The 25733-nt window shown below is 40.9% G+C and overlaps 1 protein-coding gene across 2 annotated transcripts in view; it reads left to right on the top strand.

Moving 5' to 3' along the window:
* CNOT6 (CCR4-NOT transcription complex subunit 6) overlaps positions 1-25733 on the top strand; it is an 87078-nt gene that overhangs the window by 51745 nt on the left and 9600 nt on the right. For both annotated transcript variants that reach the window (XM_025388576.1, XM_025388577.1), the window contains 8 exons: positions 5607-5793; positions 9059-9144; positions 20585-20674; positions 20771-20839; positions 21914-22071; positions 23193-23347; positions 23952-24106; positions 25186-25416. In XM_025388576.1, coding sequence (XP_025244361.1) covers positions 5607-5793; positions 9059-9144; positions 20585-20674; positions 20771-20839; positions 21914-22071; positions 23193-23347; positions 23952-24106; positions 25186-25416 — 1131 coding nt within the window. The remainder of the gene's footprint in view (positions 1-5606; positions 5794-9058; positions 9145-20584; positions 20675-20770; positions 20840-21913; positions 22072-23192; positions 23348-23951; positions 24107-25185; positions 25417-25733) is intronic.

The following is a 25733-nucleotide window of genomic DNA, read 5'->3' on the forward strand; positions in this document are numbered from 1 at the left end:
GTGAAACCCCGTCTCTACTAAAAATAGAAAAAATTAGCCGGACGCGGTAGTGGGCGCCTGTAGTCCCAGCTACTCAGGAGGCTGAGGCAGGAGAATGGCGTGAACCCGGGAGGCAAAGCTCGCAGTGAGCTGAGATCGCGCCACTGTATTCCAGCCTGGGGGACACAGCGAGACTCCGTCTCAAAAAAAAAAAAAATATATATATATATATATATATAGTGGTTTTGATCTTTCATTCCAGATCATAGTAATTTGTATCTTTTCTCTTTTTCTCCTGATCAGTGTGGCTAGAGGTTTATCAGTTTTACTCTACCTCTCAAAGAACCAGCTTTTGGGTTATTGGATTAGTTGGTTTTCCCTTACATATTTCATTGATCTCTGATCTTAGACTTATCTCCTTTCTTCTGCTTAGTTTGCATTTAATTTTTTTCCCCCTAGTTTGTTAAGATAGAAGCCAAGGTCATTGATTTGAGACTTTACTTCTTTTTTTTTTTTTTTTTTTTGAGACGGAGTCTCGCTCTGTAGCCCAGGCTGGAGTGCAGTGGCCGGATCTCAGCTCACTGCAAGCTCCGCCTCCCGGGTTCACGCCATTCTCCTGCCTCAGCCTCCCGAGTAGCTGGGACTACAGGCGCCCGCCATCTCGCCCGGCTATTTTTTGTATTTCTTAGTAGAGACGGGGTTTCACTGTGTTCGCCAGGATGGTCTCGATCTCCTGACCTCGTGATCCGCCCATCTCGGCCTCCCAAAGTGCTGGGATTACAGGCTTGAGCCACCGCGCCCGGCCGAGACTTTACTTCTTTTCTACTGCTTTAGCTACATCCCACAAAATGTGGTGTCTTTTTATGTTTTCCTTTTCTTTCAGTTCAAAATACTTCTCATTACTCTTTTGATTGCTTCTGACCAGGGAGTTATTTAATTTCCAATATTTGGGTATTCTTCAGATATCTTTGTTGATTTCTAATTTAATTCCAACATATTTTTGTCAGAAAATGTACTGTTTGGCCGGGCGCGGTGGCTCAAGCCTGTAATCCCAGCACTTTGGGAGGCCGAGAGGGGTGGATCACGAGGTCAGGAGATCGAGACCATCCTGGCTAACACGGTGAAACCCCGTCTCTACTAAAAAAATAACAAAAAAAACTAGCCGGGCGATGTGGCGGACGCCTGTAGTCCCAGCTACTCGGGAGGCTGAGGCAGGAGAATGGCGTGAACCCGGGAGGCGGAGCTTGCAGTGAGCTGAGATCCGGCCACTGCACTCCAGCCTGGGCGACAGAGCGAGACTCCGTCTCAAAAAAAAAAAAAAAAAAAAGAAAATGTACTGTTTGATATTTTAATCTTTCCATTTTTCAGCTTGTTTAATGACCCAGCATGGGATTTGTCTTGGTAAATATTCTTTGTGTACTTGAAAAGAATGTGTATTCTGGCCTGGCGCAGCCGCTCACACCTGTAATCCTGGCACTTTGGGAGGCCGAGGTGGGTGTACCACAAGGTCAGGGGTTCGAGACCAGCCTGGCCAATAATGGTGAAACCCAGTGTCTAGTAAAAATACAAAAATTAGCGGGGCGTAGTTGTGGGCGCCTGTAATGCCAGCTACTCGGGAGGCTGAGGCAGGAGAGTCGCTTGAACTCAGGAGGTGGAGGACGTCGTGAGCCGAGATCACGCCACTGCACAGAGTGAGCCTTTGTCTCAAAAAAAAAAAAAAAAGTGTATCCTACTGTTATTGGGTAGAGTATTATAGAAATATTAATGAGGTCAAGTTTACTGATAGTTTTGTTGAGGTCTTCTATATCCCTTCTGATTTTCTTTCTTGTTAATTGAAAGGTTCTGAAATCTCGTGGATTTGTCTGTTTCTTCCTGCAGTTCTGTCATGTTTTGCTCATACTTTGTTACTAGTTGCATAAACATTTAGGATTGTATGTCCTTTTGATGAGCTGACTGATTTATCATTATGACTCATCATTATGAAGTGACCTTCTTTCTCCCTGGGAATATTCTTTGCTCTAAAATCTACTTTGCTATTAGTATAGCTGTTTCTTGTTTTTGTTTTTTTTTTTTTTACTAATATTAGCATTATGTATATTTATTCATACTCAGATTCTATTTGTCTTTATATTTGAAGTGTGTTTCTTGCAGGCATTGCAGAATTTGGTCTTTTTTAAAAATGCTGATTGACAGTCCATTTTATGTGGGTTCTTTCAACTTTTTTTTTTTTTTTTTTTTTTTTAAGATGGAGTCTTGCTCTGTCGCCCAGGCTGGAGTGCAGTGGCGCGATCTCAGCTCACGGCAAGCTCCGCCTCCCGGGTTCACGCCATTCTCCTGCCTCAGCCTTTCAAGTAGCTGGGACTACAGGCGTCCGCCACCATGCCCGGCTAATTTTTTGTATTTTTAGTAAAGATGGGGTTTCACCGTGTTAGCCAGGATAGTCTCGATCTCCTGATCTCGTGATCCACCCGCCTCAGCCTCCCAAAGTGCTGGGATTACAGGCGTGAGCCACCGCGCCCAGTCCAACCATTTGATTTTAATATGGTTATTCCTATCATTAGATTTAAAATTCCCCATCTTGCTATTTGTTTTTTATTCATATCATTTATTCTTTGTTCTATTTTTTCTTCACTGTCTTGTTTTGAAATAATAAAGCTTCTTTGTTTTTTCTTAACGTCTTGCTTTGAAATAATAGAGCTTTTTTAAAATCATTCCATTTTACCTCCTTTGTTTGGCTTTTTTGGCTGTAACGCTTTATTAGTTAGGGCTCATGGTGTCTCCTGTCAGGTAGATGAGCTGGCAGTGAATCATTTCACCTTTTCTTTACAGGTTGGATATCTCTTAACTAGAATATCCCTTGGGATCAAAAGTGATTTGGATTTCAGATTTTTTTTTTTAATTTTTGAATATTTACATGTATGTGTGTAATGAGATATCTTGGGGATGGAACCCAAGTCTAAAACTTGAAATTCATTTATGGTTCATATATACTTATACATAGCCTGAAGGTAATTTTATCCAATATTTTAAATTTTGTACATGAAACCAAGCTTATCTACATTGAACCATGAGAAAGCAAGGAAGTCTCTATTTCATGTCATTGTTCCAAAAGTTGCAGGTTTTGGAGCATTTTGGATTTTAGATTAGGGATGCTCAGGCTTTGTCAGAAGTTAATGTGCCTTCATTTTTGGAAGCTATTTTTGGTAGTTTGCTAGGTTGACAGGATTCTTTTTTCCTTAGAGTACATTAAAGTTTTTACTCCTGGCCGGACGCCGTGGCTCACACCTGTAATCCCAGCACTTTGGGAAGCCAAAGTGGGCAAATCACCTGAGGTCAGGTGCTCGAGACCAGCCTGGCCAACATGGTGAAATCCCGTCTTTCCTAAAAATACAAAACTTAGCTGGGCGTGGTGGTGTGGGCCTGTAATCTCAGCTACCCAGGAGGCTGAGGCAGGAGAATCGCTGGAACCTGGGAGGCAGAGGCTGCAGTGAGCTGAGATCCTGCCATTGCACTCCAGCCTGGGCGACAGAGCGAGACTCCGTCAAAAAAAAAAAAAGATTTTGCTCATCTGTCAGTCTCTCTTACTGTTTACAGCTGGGAGTCTGCTGCATTTTATCTTTGCTCCTCCTATATGAAATGTTTTTCCCCTCCTCTGGTGGCTTTTTAGATTTTCTCTTTTAAGCCATTTGATTAAGATGTACATGTAATTTTCTTTTCTTGCTTTTTATGAAAATTTCATATGTTTCATATGTTACGGAGTTGTCTGTCTGTTTTGAGCTGGAGTCTCACTCTGTCGCCCAGACTGGAGTGCAGTGGCGCCAGCTCAGCCCACTGCAACCTCCACCTCCCGGGTTCAAGTGATTCCCCTGCGTCAGTCTCCCTAGAAGCTGGGATTACAGGCGCCCACCAGCATACCTGGCTAATTTTTGTGTTTTTACCATGTTGGCCAGGCTGGTCTTGAACTCCTGACTTCAGGTGATCTACCCATCTCAGCTTCCCAAAGTGCTGGGATTACAGGCATGAGCCACTGCATCCTGCCCTCATTGAGCTTTTTGTATCTGTGAGTTTAGAGTTTTCGTCAAACATAGACATTTTCTGCTGTTTTTTCTCTTGTGTAACAACTTGAGATACAATTCACACATTGTACAGTTCACCCATTTAAAGTGCAAATCTAGTGGGTTTTATATATTCTCAGAGTTGTGCCACATTTGCCACAATCAGAACATTTTCATCATCCCAAAAAGGAACCCTGCACCCGTTAGCAGTCCTTCCTCTGACATTGAGGAACAAAGTCTAGCCTCAGTTCCGTGTGAACTTGGGAGTTGCTGCCTCCACAATCCTTTCAGGTGTTTTTTTCCCTCTGGCTCAGGCAGTTTCTTACATGCATGTGCCGATCAATACTCTGTTGACAACAAGCCAGGGAGTTGGGGGCCCCTTCAGATCTCTGGACTTCTCTCTGTTCTCTTCTCTTCTCTCTAATGTTCTGCCTCTTGATTTCTAATTACCTTGACTTCCCTGGACTCTCTGTCTCTGGAACTCAGGGAGGATCACTATTCTCTACCTGGGATTTCCCTCCTTGGGCTGCCTCCTGTAAGTGCTGTCCAAGGAGTAAGCTGAGACAGTTATAGGGTCTACCTTGTTTGCTTCCCACCCTTCAGGAATGACTCTCCTGCACTGGTTGGTGTCTCATCTTAGAAATTTGCTGATTCATGTATATTGTCTGATATGATAGTTGTCACAGGTGGCATGGTAAATTTAATTCTTGTTACTCTATCTTGGTAAGAAGTCTCAAGGTTGCATTTTCTTCAACCAATAGAAAATTAATCAGTTCTGAAAGATTGGTATGTTTTCGTTACATTTGTTTCATTCTCTCTCAGATTAGATCCTGAACCAGTAAGGAGATTATGGGGAACATTCTTAGATTGTAGAAACCATTGACAATTTATCAAGAAGTACCAAAGTACAGATTTATTATTGCATTGAAAGATTTTATCATTCTATTCTTAGTCACTGAATCTTATGCCTACTACATTTGATTAGAAAGGTCTGACTTAATATTTGAAGTGTTTCTGGGCAAGTGTTTTTACTTGCTAACACGTAATACAAATGCTGCTTGGCTCTGTGGTTCTTCATGCAGTTATCACTTGGGTACTCTGGTCTTAAAACTCAACTAAGAATACCTTGTGTTCCTTTTTGTTTTTAGGCAACATTCTTGTTTTCTGGAGATAATGAACAGCCTCTGAGATAGTAGAATTTGTGTTATTTTGCATAAGTCCAAACCAGTCATGATGTTCAGATATTGGATTTATCATTACTATAAATTAATCATATTTCCCTCTCATATCTGAGATAATTTTAAAGGATAAATTCTTTTTGTGCTCCAAAGATGCAATCTAAGTAGTGTTGGCACATTAACTTTTTATTTTAACCTGCTAAGTGAGGAGCATATAACTTAATCATAGCAATGAATTGTTGTAGAATAGGTAAGATTTCCTGTTAACCCCCTTCTCACAAGTTTTTTGGATAAAATTTAAGTTACTCATAACAACATCTAAATCTTACTGAATCTACAGAACAAATTGTAGAGAAAACTATATAATCCGTTCCTGTATTTTTTTCTCTTACAGGAAAAGTAAGAAGCTTAAGTGCATCTTTGTGGTCACTGACTCACCTGACAGCTTTGCATTTGAGTGACAATTCCCTGTCCCGAATTCCTTCAGACATTGCCAAGCTTCACAATCTGGTGTATTTGGACCTGTCATCTAATAAAATTCGTAGCTTACCCGCAGAACTCGGAAACATGGTATCACTCAGGTATGCAGATACAACTTAATACATACTAACTATATGACCCCTAAAACAAAATATAGGCCGGACATGGTGGCTCACACCTGTAATCCCAGCATTTTGGGAGGCTGTGGTGGGAGGATCATGAGGTCAGGAGATCGAGACCATTCTGGCCAACATGGTGAAACCCCATCTCTACTAAAAATACAAAAAATTAGCCAGGCGTGGTGGTGGGCGCCTGTAGTCCCAGCTACTCAGGAGGCTGAGGCAGGAGAATGGCGTGAACCCGGGAGGCGGAGCTTGCAGTGAGCTGAGATCACGCCAGTGCACTCCAGCCTGGGTGATAGCGCAAGACTCCATCTCAAAAAAAAAAAACAAAAAAACGTTGTGTTAGGAACCAAAACTATTTAATGGTATTTGAATAAAAGGAAACATAACTATATCCTTTATAACTTTATAGTTTTATTTTTGGGAAAACTGAATGTCAGCTAATAATAAATTACGTAGATGATTGGCTGAATTTTTTAATTACTGTATTTTGTGTAATATACTTTAGTTTTGAATGAAAAAGTTTGGACAGAGAGGGGCTGGACTGCAAGGCACTTACGGTATCCCACATACTTCCCCATGACAAACAGGGCACCATCCTTAACACAGGGTCCAGGAAACCATTGCCAATTGGTAAAACCTTTTTTGCCATCCCAGGGCTTGTATGTTTGATGGTAGTAAAGCCTGGACTTGAAAGAGCTAGAATTAATTATTAAATTTGGGGGCGTATAGCATGAAATATGTAGCATTTGGAGTCACATGTGTAAGTTCAGGTTGGAATCTTAACTTTTCCATTTATGAGTTGTGTGATCTTGGACAACCTTCGTGACCCAGGATAAGGGATATTTGAGATAATGGGTAAAAAAACATTAGTATGTTGCCTGGCATAGACTGTATTGCAAGAAATGGTAATTGCAGGCTGCATGCGGTGGTTCACATCTCTAATCCCAGTACTTTGTGGGGCTGAGGCAGGCTGATTGCTTAAGCCCAGGTGTTTCAGACCAGTCTTGTCAACATAGTGAGAATCTGGTCTCTAAAAAAAAAAAATCCCCAGATAATTAGCTGGGCGTGCACCTGTAGTCCCTGCTACCCGGGAGGCTGAGGCGCAAGGATGACTTGAGCCCAGGAGGTCAAGGTTGCAGTGAGCAGAGATCATGCCACTGCACTCCTTCCTGGGTGACAGAGCAAGACAGACCCTGTCTCCACCCTCCTGCCCTCTAGAAAAAAAGAAAGAGAAGAAATGCTCATTGCTGTTTTTATTTTGATAGAGATGAGGGTCTCACTGTGTTGCCCAGGCAGGTCTTAAACTCCTAACCTCAAAAGATCCTCCCATGTTGGTCTCCCAGAAAACTGGGATTTCAGGCATGAGCCACTGTGGCTGGCCCATTATTATTATTATTACTATTTTACTTCTGTTTTATAAGGTAGATAAGATCTAACGAAGTTAAATATAAGGCTAAATTCCAGGTATTACGTTAACCCCAATGGAATAGTTTGTACTATTTCATATTAACTGACTTCTTGACATGGTTCCACTGGCTTTTCTACTGCCTTCTGCCATTAGCCATGTAGTAAAAAGGAATAAGGACCTTTTGAAAGGTCTTTGCCTCTGTTGCTCCTACTCCAGCCTTTTGACTTTTTTTTAGGCTTAATTATTGAGTTTATTCTATGACTGTTTTTAGTCCTCTGAAACAAATTTACTTGAAGGACCTCCTTTTTTTTTATTGGAGACAGAGGAAGGGCCTCCTTTTTTTTTGGAGATGGAGTTTCACTCTTGTCGCCCAGGCTGGAGTGCAATAGTGTGACCTCAGCTCACTGCAACCTCTGACTCTGGGTTCAAGCATTTCTCCTGCCTCGGCCTTTTGAGTAGCTAGGATTATAGGTGTGTGCCACCATGCCCGGCTAATTTTTGTATTTTTAGTGGAGACAGGGTTTCACCATGTTGACCAGGCTGGTCTCGAACTCATGACCTCAAGTGATCTGCCTGCCTCAGCCTCCCAAAGTGCTGGGATTACAGGCGTGGGCCACTGCGGCCAGCCGAGGGACCTCCTTTTTTCTGTGTGTTGTGTTTGGAAATAGGAGCCAGATATCAGAACTAGCTCTTCTTGTTCAGTTTACAGCCACACAGACCTTCTGGCTTGCTCAGTAACCAAGATTCATTTAAATGTCAAAAACCAAAGATTATAGAAATATATATCCTGCACACTTAAGAATTGACAAATAGGGCTGGGCGCGGTGGCTCACGCCTGTAATCCCAGCACTTTGGGAGGCTGAGGCGGGCGGATCACGAGGTCAGGAGATGGAAACCATCCTGGCTAACATGGTGAAATCCCGTCTCTACTAAAAATACAAAAAATTATTCGGACATGGTGATGGGCACCTGTAGTCCCAGCTACTTGGGAGGCTGAGGCAGGAGAATGGCATGAACCCAGGAGGCGGAGCTTGCAGTGAGGGGAGATCGCGCCACTGCACTCCAGCCTGGGCGACAGAGCGAGACTCTGTCTCAAAAAAAAAAAAAAAAAAAGACAAATAAAACTGCCGCTGTATCAGTATTGGGTCTCTGGTGGTTCTTTCCCCGAATGTTCCCCCCTCTCTGCCGCAACCCTTGAAGATTCCTTTGATATTTATATTATGGTTATCTCTGCAAAACAAATTATTAAGAATAATAATGAATAGTTAATACAGCTACTGTTATTTTTTAAACGCAACTTTAGTTAATAGCAATCATCAGCTTAATTGTGCAGCTGTTATAAGCTCTTTTGAGTCATAAATGATTATTTTAGTTCTCTTTTAAGAATTCACATGGTAGGCTAGTTTATCATTTCCACTTTCTTAAACGTGTAGTAGACCCCACGTGTGCTAGACCAGTGATACTCGGTGTGGTGTGTGACCTGGGGCCAGTTTGCAAACTGTCTTGCCGGTCTGCAGTGAGATTAATATAGCAATTGAGTAATTTTATATGTCTGTTAAATCTAATACTTCTTAAAAATTGGGGCTTGTATTTTGTCCTTTTCCCCCATTATTTCATTTTTCTAGTAATTTGTTTCTTGTATTCTCTGGCAGTTTTTTTTTTTTTTTTTTTTTTTTAACCACATGTAGTTTAAGAAATGCTGTACTGGACATTGAAATATAATGTAACATTTTTTCATTGTTAGGTGCTTATATTCCTAGAAACTATGTTGTTGATTTTAACTGTTAAAGGCTAACATATTTTTCTGACTTCCTGGAATTTTTACATCAACAGGGAGCTCCATTTAAATAACAACCTGTTACGAGTTCTACCTTTTGAGCTGGGAAAACTGTTTCAGTTGCAGACTTTAGGCCTGAAAGGTATGACTTCCATATTTGTACTTCTTATGGTTTGTATATGTGTCTTTGAATCTAAAGAAGGCAAGAATCTTTCTGCTAGGGGATTCTTTAAAGACTCATTTTCCCCCAGACTTCATCAGTTTCTTAGCTATATCGCAATGGTTTTATTCTTCTCTGCTCAGCTGTAGACTATCTACTAGTCTTTGTTTTCTTTTTTTTGCTCCGGGCCCAGCCCTTCTTTTCTAGACTCTGTTTTAGTGAACCCTGTGTTCTGGGGATATTTCCCTGAGGCTATACTGTCTTTATTTCATCATGTTATAAACAGCTGTTTTTCTTAGATTCAAATCTCAAAAAAATAGAGCCTCTCATATAGTACAGAAAACAGTAAGTAGAAAATTTTGACCGTTTGAACCTGCTGATGATCAAGATTTAAGCATATTTTTCTTGATTTATGAGGACTTGATTATAGAGCCATAACTGATCCAGCAAGAACTATTAGAAAATAAATATTTTTAAGCCAACAATATTAAAAGTTATATTTTGACAATACATCAATGCCTGTAAATTTTTTATCATGTTAAGCGGCTCTTCACCTGCCTTAGGTAGGTGTGTCTAGCCTACTGTACAGTTGCTTCTTCAAAAAAGTCACTGGATGAAGGCTTCAAGATTTGCAGCCGTAAGCCGGCCTCAGTCGCTCACACCTGTAATCACAACACTTTGGGAGGCTCAGGTGGGCGGGTATCTTGAGGCCAGGAGTTCAAGACCAGCATGAGCCACATGGCAAAACCCCATCTCTACCAAAACTACAAAAGTCAGCTGGGCATGGTGGTTCCCACCTATAGTACCACCTACTTGGGAGGCTGAGGCATGAGAATTGCTTGAACCTGGGAAGCAGAGGTTGAAGTGAGCTGACATTGTGGCACTGCACTCCAGCCTGCACGACAGAGTGAGACTCTGTCTTTAAAAAAAAGGAATTGCACTCTTAGTTTATTAAAAATAGTTATATAAAAGGTTTTAGTCCTATAAATATTTTATATATCATAACAGTTTAAAAAAAATAAAAAATACAAATATATGTTTTAAAATGTATGGAAAGTCATACTCAACAAACATCAGCATTGTAAATGGTTTGGAATTTTTTTTCTGTGTGGGCTGCACTAGCTAAGGCTCCTAAAAATAAAGGCCAGTGAAATGCAAGATGAAGATGCCCTTTTCTGTTATATTTCCCAGTCTAGCTGTTTCTAAATTTGAAGAACAGAAAAGTACTGTGTGGCAAAGTGTCCATATACTGACTGCCAGAATTAACAGTGAATACTTTATCATTTTTATGTATAATTTTTTTAATGCAAAAGAAATGGAACATTACAGAATGTTGAGACCCTCTTTGTTTTTCCAGTCTTCCTCATGGCAGAGGTATGTTTCTCCAATTCAAGGTTTTTATCATCTGACAGTATATGTTTTACAAACTGTAATTCGTACTCACTAAGGATTTTCACAAACTTTATTTGAAGTTAGGGTCACCAGTCACAAATTTGCTTTTCTTTTTTTTTTTTTGAGATGGAGTCTCTGTCACCCAGGCTGGATTGCAGTGGCACAATCTCGGCTCACTGCAACCTCCTCCTCCCAGGTTCAAGCGATTCTTCTGCTTCAGCCTCCTGAGTAGCTGAGATTACAGGCACCCACCACCATGCCCAGCTAAGTTTTTGTATTTTTAGCAGAGACGAGGTTTCACCATGTTGGCTAGGCTGGTCTCAAACTCCTGACCTCAAGTGATTCACCCTCCTCGGCCTCCCAAATTGCTGGGATTACAGGTGTGAGCCACTTCACCCGGCCGTAAATTTTCATACTGATTTAATGTATACGAAAGCCTCTAAGTGTAAATGCCTGCAGCGGTAGGGGCAGTTCTTTATGCCTCCTTCATTTTTGATGATCCCTTGCTTTTCTGTTTTAGATGCTTTACTTTATCACCTCTAGACGTCTGTGTTTCTTTCTTGGAAGTGTAGTTTCAAAGAGACATTTGTTTATCTCACATATCCTGTTGGACAGCATTACGCATCCGTAATAGCAGTCTTCTTTTACTGGTTTATACCTCCTTTGGACAAATCCTTTTATTTTTCTGAGCTTTTGCAGTTTACGCTTTAATTCTAATGTTGTGTTGGAACATTGGGTGGAATGATCCGTTTTGGGGTAGATCTGCTGCTTTACTTCTTAAAGCAATTGTGTCATCTTTGCCTTCTGAAAACTATCATTGATTTCTCCTGGCATCCGCTTGGAAGAGAGAAAACATATCACTTAGTTCAGAGTCATGTTAGTTTGCTATTATACGTCATACATTCTTGCAGAACCAAAGTATTTCTGCCTCATGAATCAGTTCATACCATTTTCTTTGAAGTTGTTGCAGGATGGCTGGCAGCCTTCACCTTTTCCTCTACATTTTTAAATGCTCTTCAAAATTGTGCTACAGTGCTACAGTGAAAGGCAGGACTGTGACCTTAGGTGCCCATTCACTTTTTTTTTTCTTTTCTTAAACTGTTTATTTTGAGATACTTGTAGATTCACATGCACTTACAAGAAATAATGCAGAACAATCCTATCCCCTTTACCCAACTCCCTCCAATAGTAGCATCTTTCAAAACTATAGTTTCACATCATCGTACACAGAATAGTCGAGATACAGAATATTTTGTGAAATAGGCCAGACACAGACAAAAACAAACATGATCTCATTTATGTGTGAAGTCTTTAGAAGTCAGACTCATAGAAGTAGCGTGTAGAATGGTTGTTCCCAGAGGCTTGGGGACAGGGGACGGAGTGGAAAGGAGCGAGGTTGGTCAGAGAGTGCGCAGTTTCATTTACACAGGAGTAATAGGTCTGGTGATCTGTTGCATAGCATAGTGACTGTAGTTAATAATAATTTGTATTTTTAAACAGCTAAAAGAATGGATATTAAATGTTTTCACCACAGAGAAATAAGTATTTGAGGTGATGGATATGTGGATTAGTCTGATTTGATCATTCCACAATGAATAACTGTGTGGAAACACCACACCGGGTTCCCCATAAACATATACAATTATATGTCCATTTAGAAAAGGATTGTAGAACATTTCTATCACCAGAAGATCCTTTTGTTGCACTCTTATAGCCATACCTACTTTGTTCCTGCCCCAGCTCACTCCTAAGTTTTGCTCTTTTAAGAATGCTACTGGGCCGGACGCAGTGGCTGACGTCTATAATCCCAGCACTTTGGGAGGCCGAGGCAGGCAGCTCATGAGGTCAGGAGATCGAGACCATCCTGGCCAACATGGTGAAACCCCATCACTACTAAAAATACAAAAACAAAATTAGCCGGGCGTGGTGGCAGGCTCCTGTAGTCCTAGCTACTTGGGAGGCTGAGGGAGGAGAATGGCATGAACCCGGAGGCAGAGGTTGCAGTGAGCCGAGATCGCGCCACTGCACTCCAGCCTGGGCGACAGAGCGAGACTCTGTCTCAAAAAAAAGAATGCCACTGAATGGAATCATACTGTATGCAGTCTTTTGAGATGGGCTTTTCCACTCAGGTTAATTATTTGGATATTTGTCCTGGTTGCATGTATTGACAATTTGTTCCTTTAAATAGACAAGAGTAGTATTCTATGATAGAAATGTCTCGTGGTTAGTTTAACCATTTACCTGCTGAAGGAAATCTGGATGACTTCTTATTTGGAGCTGTTACAAATAAGAGCTGCTGTGAACATTCAGTGTGCAGGTTATTGTGTGAGTTACTCAGTTCTCTAGGGTAAATGTCCCGGAGGGCAGTGGCTGGGTCATTTGAGGGTTGTGTATTTCATTTTTTAAGAAATTGCTAAATGGTTTTCTGTAGTGTCAGCACTGTTTTACATTCTAACCAGCAGTGCACGGGTGATTCACTTTCTCTGCATCCTCACCAGCATTTGGTGTTGTCACTATTTTTGTGTTAGCCTTTCTGGTAGGTGTGTAGTCATCTCATGGTTTTGATTTACATTTCCCCAATGACTAAAGATATTCAGCATCTTTATAGGTGCTTATTTGTCATCTGTAATGTTTTTCTTCGGTGACATTTCTTCTTGTCATTGTCCGTGTTCTAATTAGATTGTTTGCTTTTTTACTGGGAGTCCTTTATATATTCGAGATACTAGTCGTTGGTGGAATATGTGGTTTGCACATATTTCTCTCAGTATGTAGCTTTTTACAAGGTCATTGCACAGCAGAAGTTTTTAATTTTAATGAAGCCCAGTTTATCAGTTTTTTCTTCTATGGATCCTGATTTTTGTTTCGAGTCTAAGAACTCTGAATAGCTCTAAGTCCCAAAGATTTTTCCCTTAGGTTTTCTTTTAAAAGCTTTGTGGTCTTATGTTTTTCATTTAAGTCTATGATCCATTTTGACTTAAGGTTGAGTTAAAAGATGTGAGGAGTAGCTCAAGGTTCTTTTTGTGTGCGTCTGTGGCCTGTGGATGTCCAGTTGCTCCAGCAGCGTTATTGAAAGATGATCTTACCTCCACTGAATTGTTTTGCACCTTTGGCAAAAATCAGTTGAGCATATCTGTGTGAATCTGTTTCTGGATTTTTTAATTCTGTTTCATCGATCTAAGTGTCCATCCTTCCGCCAACATCTGCAGAACCAGTTCTGAAGCCCCAGGAAGGAACTGGCTCTTGGACTCAGCCTCACAACGGTGCAGCTGTGTGTGGCCACAGGGAACACACTCCAGGCTTCTGGGGTCTAGTGACCTGGCACTTTTATCAGGACATAGTCCACAGAGAGGAGAAAAGTGTTCTTTAGTCTCAGAGGCCAAGACAGACGCATGGGAGGAGAGGGAGATGGCAAGGACCTGGATAACTGGAGACGTGATGAGTGGAGAGCCTGGGGCAGGATCCATGCCATGGGAGGAGGGCCCTGTGGAGAGTGAGACCTTGGGCGGTTGGGGCTGGCCGGGCTGGGCCCCCTGCTCCTCACAGTGTGACCTAAAGCCGGCCTGGTAGCCGGTGCTTTCCAGCGTGGCCCAGGAAGGCGCGCCCTCCTTCGGCAGAAGCAACTTTAAAAAAAAAAAAACTGCTATTGCTTTTTAGATAAAAACAATATGGAGACTTTTATTTCATTGAGTTCTGCTCTTTAGTATTTCCTTCCTTCTTGCATTTGCTCTTTTTTTTTTTTCTAGCTTCTTGAGGCGATAGCTTAGATTATTGAATTGAGACTTCTGTCTTTATTTAGACTTTTGTCTTTATGCATTTTCCTCCCAACCCTGCTTTAGAAGCTATGTCCAGCAACAAATTTTGATATTTGTATTTTCGTTTTCACTAGCTCAGTATATTTTATTTGTTTGTTTATTATTTTGGGACGAGGTCTGGCTGTGTTACCCAGGTTGGCTTCCGACTCTTGAGGCCCAAGCAATCCCCCCCACCTCAGCCTCTGAAGTAGGTGGGACTACAAGCACTTTACTCCCAGCTCGGTTATTGATTTTTGATATGATTTCATTGTGGTCTGAAATTGAACATTCTGTATGATTTCAGTTCTTTTTAACTTGTTGAAGTTTGTTTGATGGCCTAGGATGTGGTCCATCCTGGCATATGTTTCTTGAGTACTGGAAAAGAATGTGTTTTCTGTTTTTGGATGGAATGTTCTATAAATATCTATTAGCTCCTATATATTAACTGAATGTCTTTTAGGTCGATGGTAGTGGGGTTTTTGTCATGTTCTGTCAGTTGTGGAGAGACAGGTGTTAAAGTCTCCAACTGTAATTGTAGACTCTGTTTTCCTTTCAGTTCTGTCAGTTTTTGCATAAAAGATTTTGCACTTCTCTTGTTTGGAAGCACACTTAGAATTGCTGTGTCATCTTAAGGGATTGACCCTTTGTTATTACATAATGGGATCTTCTGTCTCTGGCAGTTTTATTTCCTCTGAAGTCCACTTTATCTGGTACTAATATAACCACTCCTGCTTTCCTTTGATCAGCTTTTGCATTATATTATGTATCTCTTACCATTCCTTTCCTGCCTCTCTTACTACATTTGAAGTGAGTTTCTGTGGACAGTATATAGTTGGGTCATATTTTTAAATCCATTCTACCAGTCTTTTAATTGGTATATTTAGACCATTTACATTTAAAGTTAGTTAAGTTAGGGTGTAAGTCTGCCATTTTATTTTTTTGCTTTCTGTTTCTTCATCTTTTGTCTTTTTCTCTTTGCTTCTGCCTGCCTATGGGTTAAACAGTTTTTAGATTCCATTTTGATTCTTCTGTAGTGTTTTTGAGTGTGTCTATTTGTATAGATGTTTCATGGTTCCTCTAGGTATCACACTATATGTATAACTTACCACAGTCTAAGTGGGTGTTATTTTACCAGTTCAAGGGAAGTATCAAACCTTAACTCTCTTTACATCCTTTTATTCACTTTCATTCACTGCCATTGATAACAGTTCAGAATATTTTCTTTTTTTTTTTTTTTGAGACAGAGTCTGGCTCTGTCGCCCAGGCTGGAGTGCAGTGGCGCAATCTCGGCTCACTGCAAGCTCCGCCTCCCGGGTTCACGCCATTCTCCTGCCTCAGCCTCCCGAGGAGCTGGGACTACAGGCGCCCGCCACTGCGCCCGGCTAATTTTTTCTATTTTTAGTAGAGACGGGGTTTCACCATGTTAGCCAGGATGGTCTCGATCTCCTGACCTTGTGATCCGCCCGCCTCGGCCTCCCAAAGTGCTGGGATTACAGGCGTGAGCCACCGCGCCCGGCCTTATTTTCTTTACATAAATTTAGAATCACATTAGTTTTATGATTTTTTTTTTTTTTTTTTTTTTTTTTTTTGAGACGGAGTCTCGCTCTGTCACCCATGCTGGAGTGCAGTGGCACGATCTCAGCTCACTGCAACTTCTGCCTCCCGGGTTCAGACTATTCTTCTGCCTCAGCCTCCCAAGTAACTGGAATTACAGGCACGTGCCACCATACCTAGCTGATTTTTCAATTTTAATAGAGACGAGGTTTCACCATGTTGGTCAGGCTGGTCTCGAACTCCTGACCTCATGATTCACCCACCTCGGCCTCCCAAAGTGCTGGGATTACAGGTGTGAGCCACCGTGTTGGGCCAGAGTTTTTTAAACTGTCAAACATGACTTAGAAAACTTAAGGAAATCTCGTATTTGCCCATGTTTTTTTGTTTACCTATATTGTTTTCTTTCCTAATGTTCCAAAGTTCTTCTTTTATCATTTCCTTTGTATTTAGAGAAATTTTTTTAGTGGTTCCCTTTGGGTAGATCTGCTGGCAACAGATTCTTAGTTTTTTTGTGATCTGAGATTGTCTTTATTTCCCCTTCATTCCTGAAGGATATTTTCACTGGATATAAGATTCTGGATTTGACAGTTCTTTCAACACTTGAAAAATACTTTGCTACTTCCTCTGGTCTCCATGACTTATGATGAGAAATCTGTTGTCAGTCAGATTTGTTTTTCTCCTGCAGGTAAGGTGTTGTTGTTCTCCGGCTGCTTTCAAGATGTTTTTTCTTTGTCTTTAGTTTTCAGAAGTTTAATTATGATGTGTCTTGCTGTGGATTCCTTTGGGTTTTTCCTGTTTAGGGGTTCACTGTGCTTCTTAAATCTGTTGGTTTATATTTATTGCCATATTGTGAGAATCTTCAGCCATTATTTCTTTGAGTACTTTTTCAGCCCTGTCCTTCGTGTCCTCAGCATCCAAGCCTCTGATGACATGAATGTTAGATCCTTTGTTATAGTCCTGCAAGTCCCAGAGACTTTGTTCTTTTTATTGTGGTTGGTCTGTGTTCTGATCAGTCAGTCAGTCAACTAGGAGCTCGGGTCTTGGGCTGGAGTGCAGTGGCACTGTCTTTGGCTCACTGCAGCCTTGACCTCCCAGGCTCAAGCAGCCCTCCCACCTCAGCCTCCCAAGCAGCTGGGGCCACAGGCACGCGCCACCGTGCATGGCTAGTTTGGTTTGTTTGTTTGTAGAGACGAGGTTTTGCCGTGTTAACAAGGCTGGTCTCGAACTCCTGGCCTCACGTGATCCTCCTGCCTCAGCCTCCAAAGTGCTGAGATTACGGGCATGAGCCACCATGCCTAGCCTTCATTTATTTTATTTTCAATTCTAACATTTCCATTTGGTTTTACATGTTTTATTTGCCTGAACTTTCTTTTTCTTTGCTCAGTCTTCCTGGTTTTTTTTTATTATTTGAAGCATGTTTGTAATTTCTCACTGAAGCATTTTTGTCGTGATTCCTTTGTCTTGGTTGGGTAATTCTGTTTCTGTCATCTCAGGGTTGGAAGCTGTTTATCGTTTGCATTTGGTATCTTGGTGTATTGGTGTGATTAGCTATTTTCATTTGAAACTGGACTCACTCATATTATGAGACTCTAGATCTCATTAAACTCTTTAGTTTGGTTTTCTTTCCCTGGCACTGCCGTGGCAAGGGAACCAGGGCATTGTCTCCTTCCTGCCAGTGAAGGTAGAAGTTCAGGTCCCACTTAGCTTTCCTTGACACCTGGGAGTAGGGACTCCTCGTTACTGCTGGTGGAGGTGGTAGTTTTGGCTCCTCATGCGGTCTCCACAGACACCGCATTGGCGTGTCCTCTTTATTGCAGAGAGATGGTGAAAGTCTTGACTCTACTTGGCCTCCTCTGACCCCACCTCAGAGGGAGGAGGGGGAGCTCCATGTCACCTCCTTTCTTTCTCTTGCAGCAGAAGCCTGCCAGGCTGTCTCCTTGGCTCATGCTGGTGTGGGTAGAGATGGGACCACATTTTTTCCTTAGTGTTAAGCTTGAGTAGAGTGGTTCTTCTCTAAAACTTTTGTTTTTTTAGGCAGCCCTTCCCCTGGTCCTTGGACTTTTGTTGGGATTTTTTTGGGTCTGTACCCACTGGTGTTTCCATGTTACTGACTTCTTAGCTGCATGTCTCGAATATCTGAGGCAAAAAGTAAACGCGGGAACTCACCCCCGTGCCATTCGTCAGGTCCTGCAGTCTCTGGCTATTCTGCCTTCTCTCCTTGTTTCAGAGTTTTATGTTTGTTTTACACATAATATACAGTGCTTTTAGGTGTACCTACCGGGATGAATAGGGAAAAGTGTTTTTACTCCATCTACCCTAACTTCTCATTTACTTTTGTTTCTTTCTCAGGACTCAGTATAATGTTTTAATTCCAGAATTTTATTGTTGTTGACTTTATTCATGTATATTGTTTTCTTTTTCCAGGTAGTGAAGAGCAGATTAATTTTCAATTTAAAAGAAGTCCCGGCCGGGCGCAGTGGTTCAGGCCTGTAATCCCAGCACTTTGGGAGGCCGAGGCGGGAGGATCACGAGGTCAGGAGATCAGACCATCCTGGCTAACATGGTGAAACCCCGTCTCTACTAAAAATACAAAAAATTAGCCGGGCGTGGTGGCGGCGCCTGTACTCCCAGCTACTCGGGAGGCTGAGGCAGGAGAACGGCGCGAACCTGGGAAGTGGAGCTTGCAGTGAGCCGCCTCCAGCCTGGGTAGTAGAGCGAGACTCCGTCTCAAAAAAAAAAAAAAATTCCCAAAAGCAAGCAGATGTAGGTGACATCCACCACACCATTGGGCTTCAATGTGCATTTATTAGAGTCAAGTAGGTCTTTGTATTTGGGGATGCTTTTTAGTTTATAAAGCAAGATCTTACAAGGGGGATCACATAGGTAGAAGCAGTCACCTGTCAATATTCTTTGCACTAGAAAGTAATATAAAGACAGCATCGGCCAGGCGCGGTGGCTCACGCCTGTAATCCCAGCACTTTGGGAGGCCAAGACGGGCAGATGAGAAGGTCAGGACGTTGACACCGTCCTGGCTAACACGGTGAAACCCCGTCTCTACTAAAAATACAAAAAAAAAAAAAAAAAAATTAGCTGGACATGGTGTCGGTCGCCTGTATTCCCAGCTACTCCGGAGGCTGAGGCAGGAGAATGGCGTGAACCCGGGAGGCAGAGCTTGCAGTGAGCCGAGATCGCACCACTGCACTCCAACCTGGGCGACACAGCGAGATTCCGTCTCAAAAAAAAAAAAAAAAAAAAAAACCAGCATCACTGTAGGTCTGGTTAGAATGAGTTGTTTACCTGATACTGAGAAGTTTTCGGTTGACTTCGTTTTCTCAAGATGTGTTTCACACAGGGTCCTGGTAAGCTTCAGGTTGTAGCTGCCTATCTCACAGGATTGTGACTCAGTGAAAACATGAAAAGACTAATGGTATAAAGAACCACACATGTGAGAGATTGGTGCTCTTGTAATTGTATTCCTGCAAATACCTACTTTGCACTTAGAGCAGCACATTTTTACTTTTTATAATTCTTAGAATCCTAGAATTTTCAAACTGAAAGAGATCTTAAAGGTAAATGAACTTTGCCATTTTTCCCATCCATGCAACTCAGCTTCTTTGAAGGATACTCCACTGCCTCACAGCACAGGGCGTTTCAAATAGCTAACAGTGTTTGCCAACCTCTTCTATTCTGCCTTGGCCTTTCCTGTTAGATCTTCTCTCTCAGTCTTCCTTCTGCTCTTTGAGTCCAATCTTTTATGAGAGAATAGGAAAAAACACTTCCTTTAGGTTGTGATCATTCTTATCTACCATATCCTTTAGTTTGTCTTCATTTGGTATGGTTAAGATCTTTGACCATTTTATCTGCCGCCTTCAAACTGCAGAATTTGTCTGGTTTTCTTAAAATGGCGCTGTGGCATCCAGAATAATACACAACGCTTGTGTAGAATGGATAGGAACTTTGCTCCATGAAACCCTGCACTGTACTGTTGTTATTTGTACTTTTGTTTCTCATTTGCATAAGAAACCCTTCTGAGAGGATTTGAGGCTCTTGTAGGTATATGTAAATCATTGTATTTGCTCTCATTTTGGTACAAAGCAGTTATTGAATTTACAGATGGCTCATGGCCCTGGGATTTTTTTCCCGCTCCTTAGTGAGTTAATTCTTAAGCCAAGTCAGCCCCATGTTGTTGCTTTATTCAGTATGACTTTAAAAGATCTAAGTGCAAGTGTATATTTGTCATTAGGATGTTTTGTTGTTAGCTTTGTGACATTGTAGAGTTTTGATTCTCTGATGCATTACGCTGGCTTTCATCCTTCCCTTCACTGTTTCCTCTGCCCACCCACTCCCCCAGTCACCTGGCTGCCCTGTTCCTGTTTTACTCGCTCTTGTTTGTTATAACCGTCTGTGTTATTGAAAATGTTGGCAAGGCAGGTCAGATACAGAGCACTGCTAGAGCATTTCTGATTGACATCAGCCCATTAATATTATGTTTTGAATGTGTATGTAGAACATGGTATGAATCATTTTTACTCTTATATCAAAAACTGAAAAAACATTTTCTGTAGTTTGACATCTTACTAGTAACTATAACATTGTTATAGATGATCTGATAATTTTGGTACATAATGAAATTTTGAAACATTTTAGTGCTTAGTTTCATTTTACTTTTTTAAAATTATTTCCAGGAAATCCCCTTACCCAGGATATATTGAACCTTTATCAGGAACCAGATGGAACAAGACGGCTGCTGAACTATTTGCTTGATAATTTGTCAGGTACTGCAAAAAGAAGTAAGTGGTTATTTGTTTAAACCTTTTTATTAGGAAGATGTGTAAGAATATTGCTTAATTCTGTATTTTCTATTCAACTAGTTACAACAGAACAACCACCTCCAAGGTCTTGGATTATGTTACAAGAACCAGATAGAACAAGGCCAACTGGTTGGTAGTCTTTTATTTTTTAACTGTTATTTTTGCTCAGTCTCTATTATAAGCCTAACAGTATTGTCGGCATGCTTAGATTACAGGTAGCATTAAGATAGAATGTTTAAGGTTGATTTGGTTTGAGAGGTAATGAAAAAGAATTCTTGCTCACATGACCTCTATGTATATTACATTGTGCTATATAGAAAGTGTACTATAAAGCAGTGCTTTTCAAATGGGCCGTTTATCCCCCAGAGGGCATTTGGCAATGTCTGGAGACAACTTTGATGGTCATAACCGGGGAGAAGTGCTGCTGGCATCTAGTGGATGGAGGCCAGGGATGCTGCTCAGCATTCTGTAGTACATGGCACAGGCCCCCGCAACAGACTTCACCTAAATGTCAGTAGTGCCACTCTTGTTGAGAAACCCTTCTGTAATGTACTGATGAAATTCACTTAAAATGAATACACCCAAATCTTGCTCTGTTAGAAGTTTCCAAATCCTAGCATGTTCCAAATGGATTTGACACTACCAAGTTATAAGAGAGCTAAACCCTTACTTAAGAGGAAAGTGGAACTAATGACTGCTCATCTCCTTTTAACCTAAATTGTATGAAAATAGTTTGGGAGCTTTCATGGCGCGTGTAACAAAATTTGGTCTATGGTACCGTTTTCATTTTGCATGAAATAATAATAGTTGTGCTGTAGAAGAAAATGAGGCATGCCTATTTAGGACTACCTATCCAGTTTCCATGTCATACATGAACAATTGGTAGCATGGTAGGAGTATAAAAATGAGGAATGTTAGACTCAGAGACCGAAGGGCTCACAAGCTTAGACTTTTTACTTCCAAACCTCTGTGCCTGCCTCTGTAGCAGGTAGTACATTGTATTCTAACTTGTTCACTTATCTGTCCTGCTTGTGATACCCGTCTTTTATTTATCCCCCATGTGTGGCATATGGTAGCTTTTCAGTGACTATAGATTGAATGAATACAGTCAAACTTAACATTTAAGTGAAAACCATTACTGAAATTAATTATATATTTTTTTTCTGCCACGTGTGTGAATAAGTAAAGTTATCTTTCCTACAGCCTTGTTTTCTGTCATGTGCTATAATGTTCTTTGTGATAAATATGCGACCCGGCAGTTATACGGCTACTGTCCATCATGGGCACTAAACTGGGACTACAGGAAAAAGGCCATTATTCAAGAAATCTTGAGCTGCAATGCTGATATCGTAAGTCTTCAGGTAAGTCAGAAGAGAGTCGACCTAGCATTGATAAAGCAAGGAGCAAACTAGGAATACATTACGCTGACACATTTGAAGTTTCAGCTTCGGTAGTTCTTCAAGTACTGCTTTTTGCTGTTATCAGTGAATGCTGGGAGTACTGCCTGCCTTGCTTTGCAGTGCTGTGTTGCAAAATAAGCAAATGAGCTAAGCTGGGTTTTATGCATTTGCCATGACCGCTAAATACTCACCTTCCTCCTTCCTCCTTCCTCCAGTGTCCCTGCACTATTTTTGAATTGGGTGGCAAAGTTACTGAAGTTCTGGCATGGTCAAGCTATAACTTTGCATTGCTGACCATGTTACTAGAACAATTAAGGCACCGTGTAAAAAGGACTGACCTGGTGCACGATCATTTTGGGTTCCCAGTCCAGCTGTCATAGTCACTTGCGTGATCTTGGACATGTTACTTTCTCCCCACGGGTCTGAAGTTATGATTTGTAAAGTTCTTCCACCTCTGTGATTCTTGTTCCACATCAGTTCTAAGACATAAGGAAATATACATGCATAGAAGTATGTGTCTTTCATTCATTGTTCCTAAATAACAATGAATTGTCCTTGGCACCTGGTACCTGTAAAATGACAAGTAGGTGTTCCAGTTGGTTTCAGATAAAGAGCGTTGAAAAGATGTTACCTTTTTTTTTTTTTTCTTTTTCTTTTTCTTTTTTGGTTGGGGAGACAGGTTCTTGCTCTGTCCCCCAGGCTGGAGTGGAGTGGCATGATCTCAGCTCACTGCAACCTCCGCCTCCTGGGTTCAAGTAATTCTCAGCCTCCCTAGTAGCTGGGATTACAGGCATGCACCACCACGCCTGGCTAATTTTTATATTTTTAGCAGAGATGGGGTTTCGCCATGTTGGCCAGTCTTGTTCTGGAACTCCTGGCCTCAAGTGATCCGCCCGCCTCAGCCTCCCAAAGTGCTGGGATTACAGACATGAGCCACCAAGCCTGGTGTGAAAAGATGTTACATTCTTTAATCTTCAGACGAGTCCTTTGAAATTATTTCAAGCTCTCAAACTGTACATGAAAGTTAATATGCAGACTAATTTTTTTCTTATGAAATGACTGTGCTGTTTACAATTTTTCAGGAGGTTGAAACGGAACAGTATTACAGTTTTTTTCTGGTAGAACTGAAAGAACGTGGCTATAATGGATTCTTCAGTCCTAAGTCTAGAGCTAGGACAATGTCAGAACAAGAAAGGAAACATGTTGATGGCTGTGCAATATTCTTCAAGACAGAAAAGTAAGTCATCTTATTTTTGAAAAAGAACATTTTCTCAGTATTTGCAGGGTGGGGGCCAAGGGTGTGGAAATGAATTGGCAAATGAGAGAATGAGGCACTATGTTATTACTCAAGAAAATAATACTGTTTGACCTAGGGGATTGTTTGTTTGTTTTTAATCATCAGAAATAACCTTGTTTTGGAGACATGCTTAAAGTACTGCTGTTTCTTCAGGTGTTTACTAGGGTTTAACTCCAATTGTTAATTGAAATACCAGGTACTTAAAATTCCCTCTAGGACGGTACAGGGATTCTTAAACCCATACTTAAGAAAAGAATTGTTTAAAAAATTACAAGGTAGAATATTCCAACATAAAACCTAAACAGAAGATTACTACATTTTCTTCAGTTGTAAAAGTATTTCAAGTTGTTATTTGTATCAATAACAGACTGAGAGCAACTTTAAATGGATGTGGGAACCTTGGTGCTAACCGTGGAGGATTTTCCATAATGTAATTTAAGTGCCATCGTATCTGTGAAGGAAGTTTGGGAAAACTACATTTCCCACAAAGCTAACCTCTTGGTATTCCCAACTCTGTGTGTGTTGTGTGTTGTTTTTGTTTTAGATTTACTTTGGTTCAGAAACACACTGTTGAATTTAATCAGCTAGCCATGGCAAATTCTGAGGGGTCTGAAGCTATGCTGAACAGAGTCATGACAAAAGATAACATTGGGGTTGCAGTACTGCTAGAACTTCGGAAGGAATCGATTGAAATGCCGTGTGAGTGCCCTTCACTTCCTGTAAAATTGACTAGCTCTGACTAGAAATCTTCAAAAGAGTAGAAAACAGAAATTTCATTGTGTATTCATGGTCTTGTCTAACACCTGAAGAAACTCAGTGAGAAGTTGTCTTTCCTGAAATGTATCTCTTTTTCTCTACCACAAAACAACATGAGAAAGCATTGCCCGTTAAAGTATTAGAAGCCTTGAAAAGCATTAAGAAACATTTTTTTTGTGTGCTTAAGAATTTTTCATATAAAAAAGAAATGTTGAAGTAAATATAAATTAAAATAACTGCTCAGGGGTAAGAACTCCATACACGTTTATAATTTTTTGGCAGCAAGGATGTCCTGTAAGCTGACTTCTTTTCCTGATCTGTTTAAAATAATCATTTTATTAGCTGGCTGTGGTGGTAGGCGCCTGTAATCCCAGCTACTTGGGAGGCTGAGGGAGAGAATTGCTTGAACCTGGGAGGCAGAGGTTGCAGTGAGCTGAGATTGCCCCACTGCACTCCAGCCTGGGTGACAGAGTGAGACTGCTTCTCAAAAAAATAAATAAAGAAAAATATAAAATAAAATAATTATTTTAAAGGTCTTGAGTTTGGGATAAATGGACCACTTCAAATTGAAAGTATATTTCAAGTGACCATTATGCTGGGAGCTGAAACTTGTGTCCCTTGAGGAACAGTTGGAACTGGAGATATTTAATGTGAAGTATAGAAAAAATGGAAATAGGACTTACATCTAAGAAAGCGGGTTTAGATGTAATTTTGTGAGGCTTGATTTAGGACATCCAAACTAAGACCAAAAGTTTCAAGGAGACAGAATTTTAAAAATCAAGCTGTCCCAAATAGGGCTGTTTTTGCACAAGTAGTGAATGCTCTGTGCTGGAAGCATCAACCCAGGTTTAGGCGTGTATTTCTCAGATTTGTTGTAGGGCACGTTCAGTCATCCGATGGAAATTTTAGGTGTCTTTTCTATTCTGGGACTCTGAGAGATTATATGCTTTCAGACGCTGAAGAATATATGGGCTGATGGGTGGGTTTTGTCTCTTTCTTTGTTTCGTTTTTATCTAATGTAGCTGGAAAGCCACATCTTGGAACAGAAAAACAGCTCATTCTCGTGGCCAATGCGCACATGCATTGGGACCCTGAGTACTCTGATGTGAAGTTGGTGCAGACTATGATGTTCCTCTCAGAAGTGAAGAACATTATTGATAAAGCCTCTCGCAACCTCAAATCCAGTGTTTTGGGAGAGTTTGGAACTATTCCACTTGTGTTATGTGCAGATCTTAATTCTTTGCCAGACTCTGGTAAGAAAATAATGTGATTTTATGTAGAATATTTTTTGACATAAAATGATTTAGTAATGTTTTGTTTCTGATCATTCCAAATTAAGTCCAAATAAAAATTCAGTTTGTAATGGCAGCTATGAGCAGGTTTTAAACGTCACGTTGGGGTGGAGGGGCCATTTTGAAGATGAAACGATATTGTGGAAGCTTGAGGAGAAGGATGTTAATCATTTTGAATAAACACATAACCAATAACGTGAAATAACTCTTTAAAGAACGTATGTAGTTCCGTTTTATTACCCCCAAGTCAGAGATAATTATGGTTATTGAGACAACCC

The sequence above is a fragment of the Theropithecus gelada genome, chromosome 6, assembly GCF_003255815.1.
Source record: "Theropithecus gelada isolate Dixy chromosome 6, Tgel_1.0, whole genome shotgun sequence".
Lineage (NCBI taxonomy): Eukaryota > Metazoa > Chordata > Mammalia > Primates > Cercopithecidae > Theropithecus > Theropithecus gelada.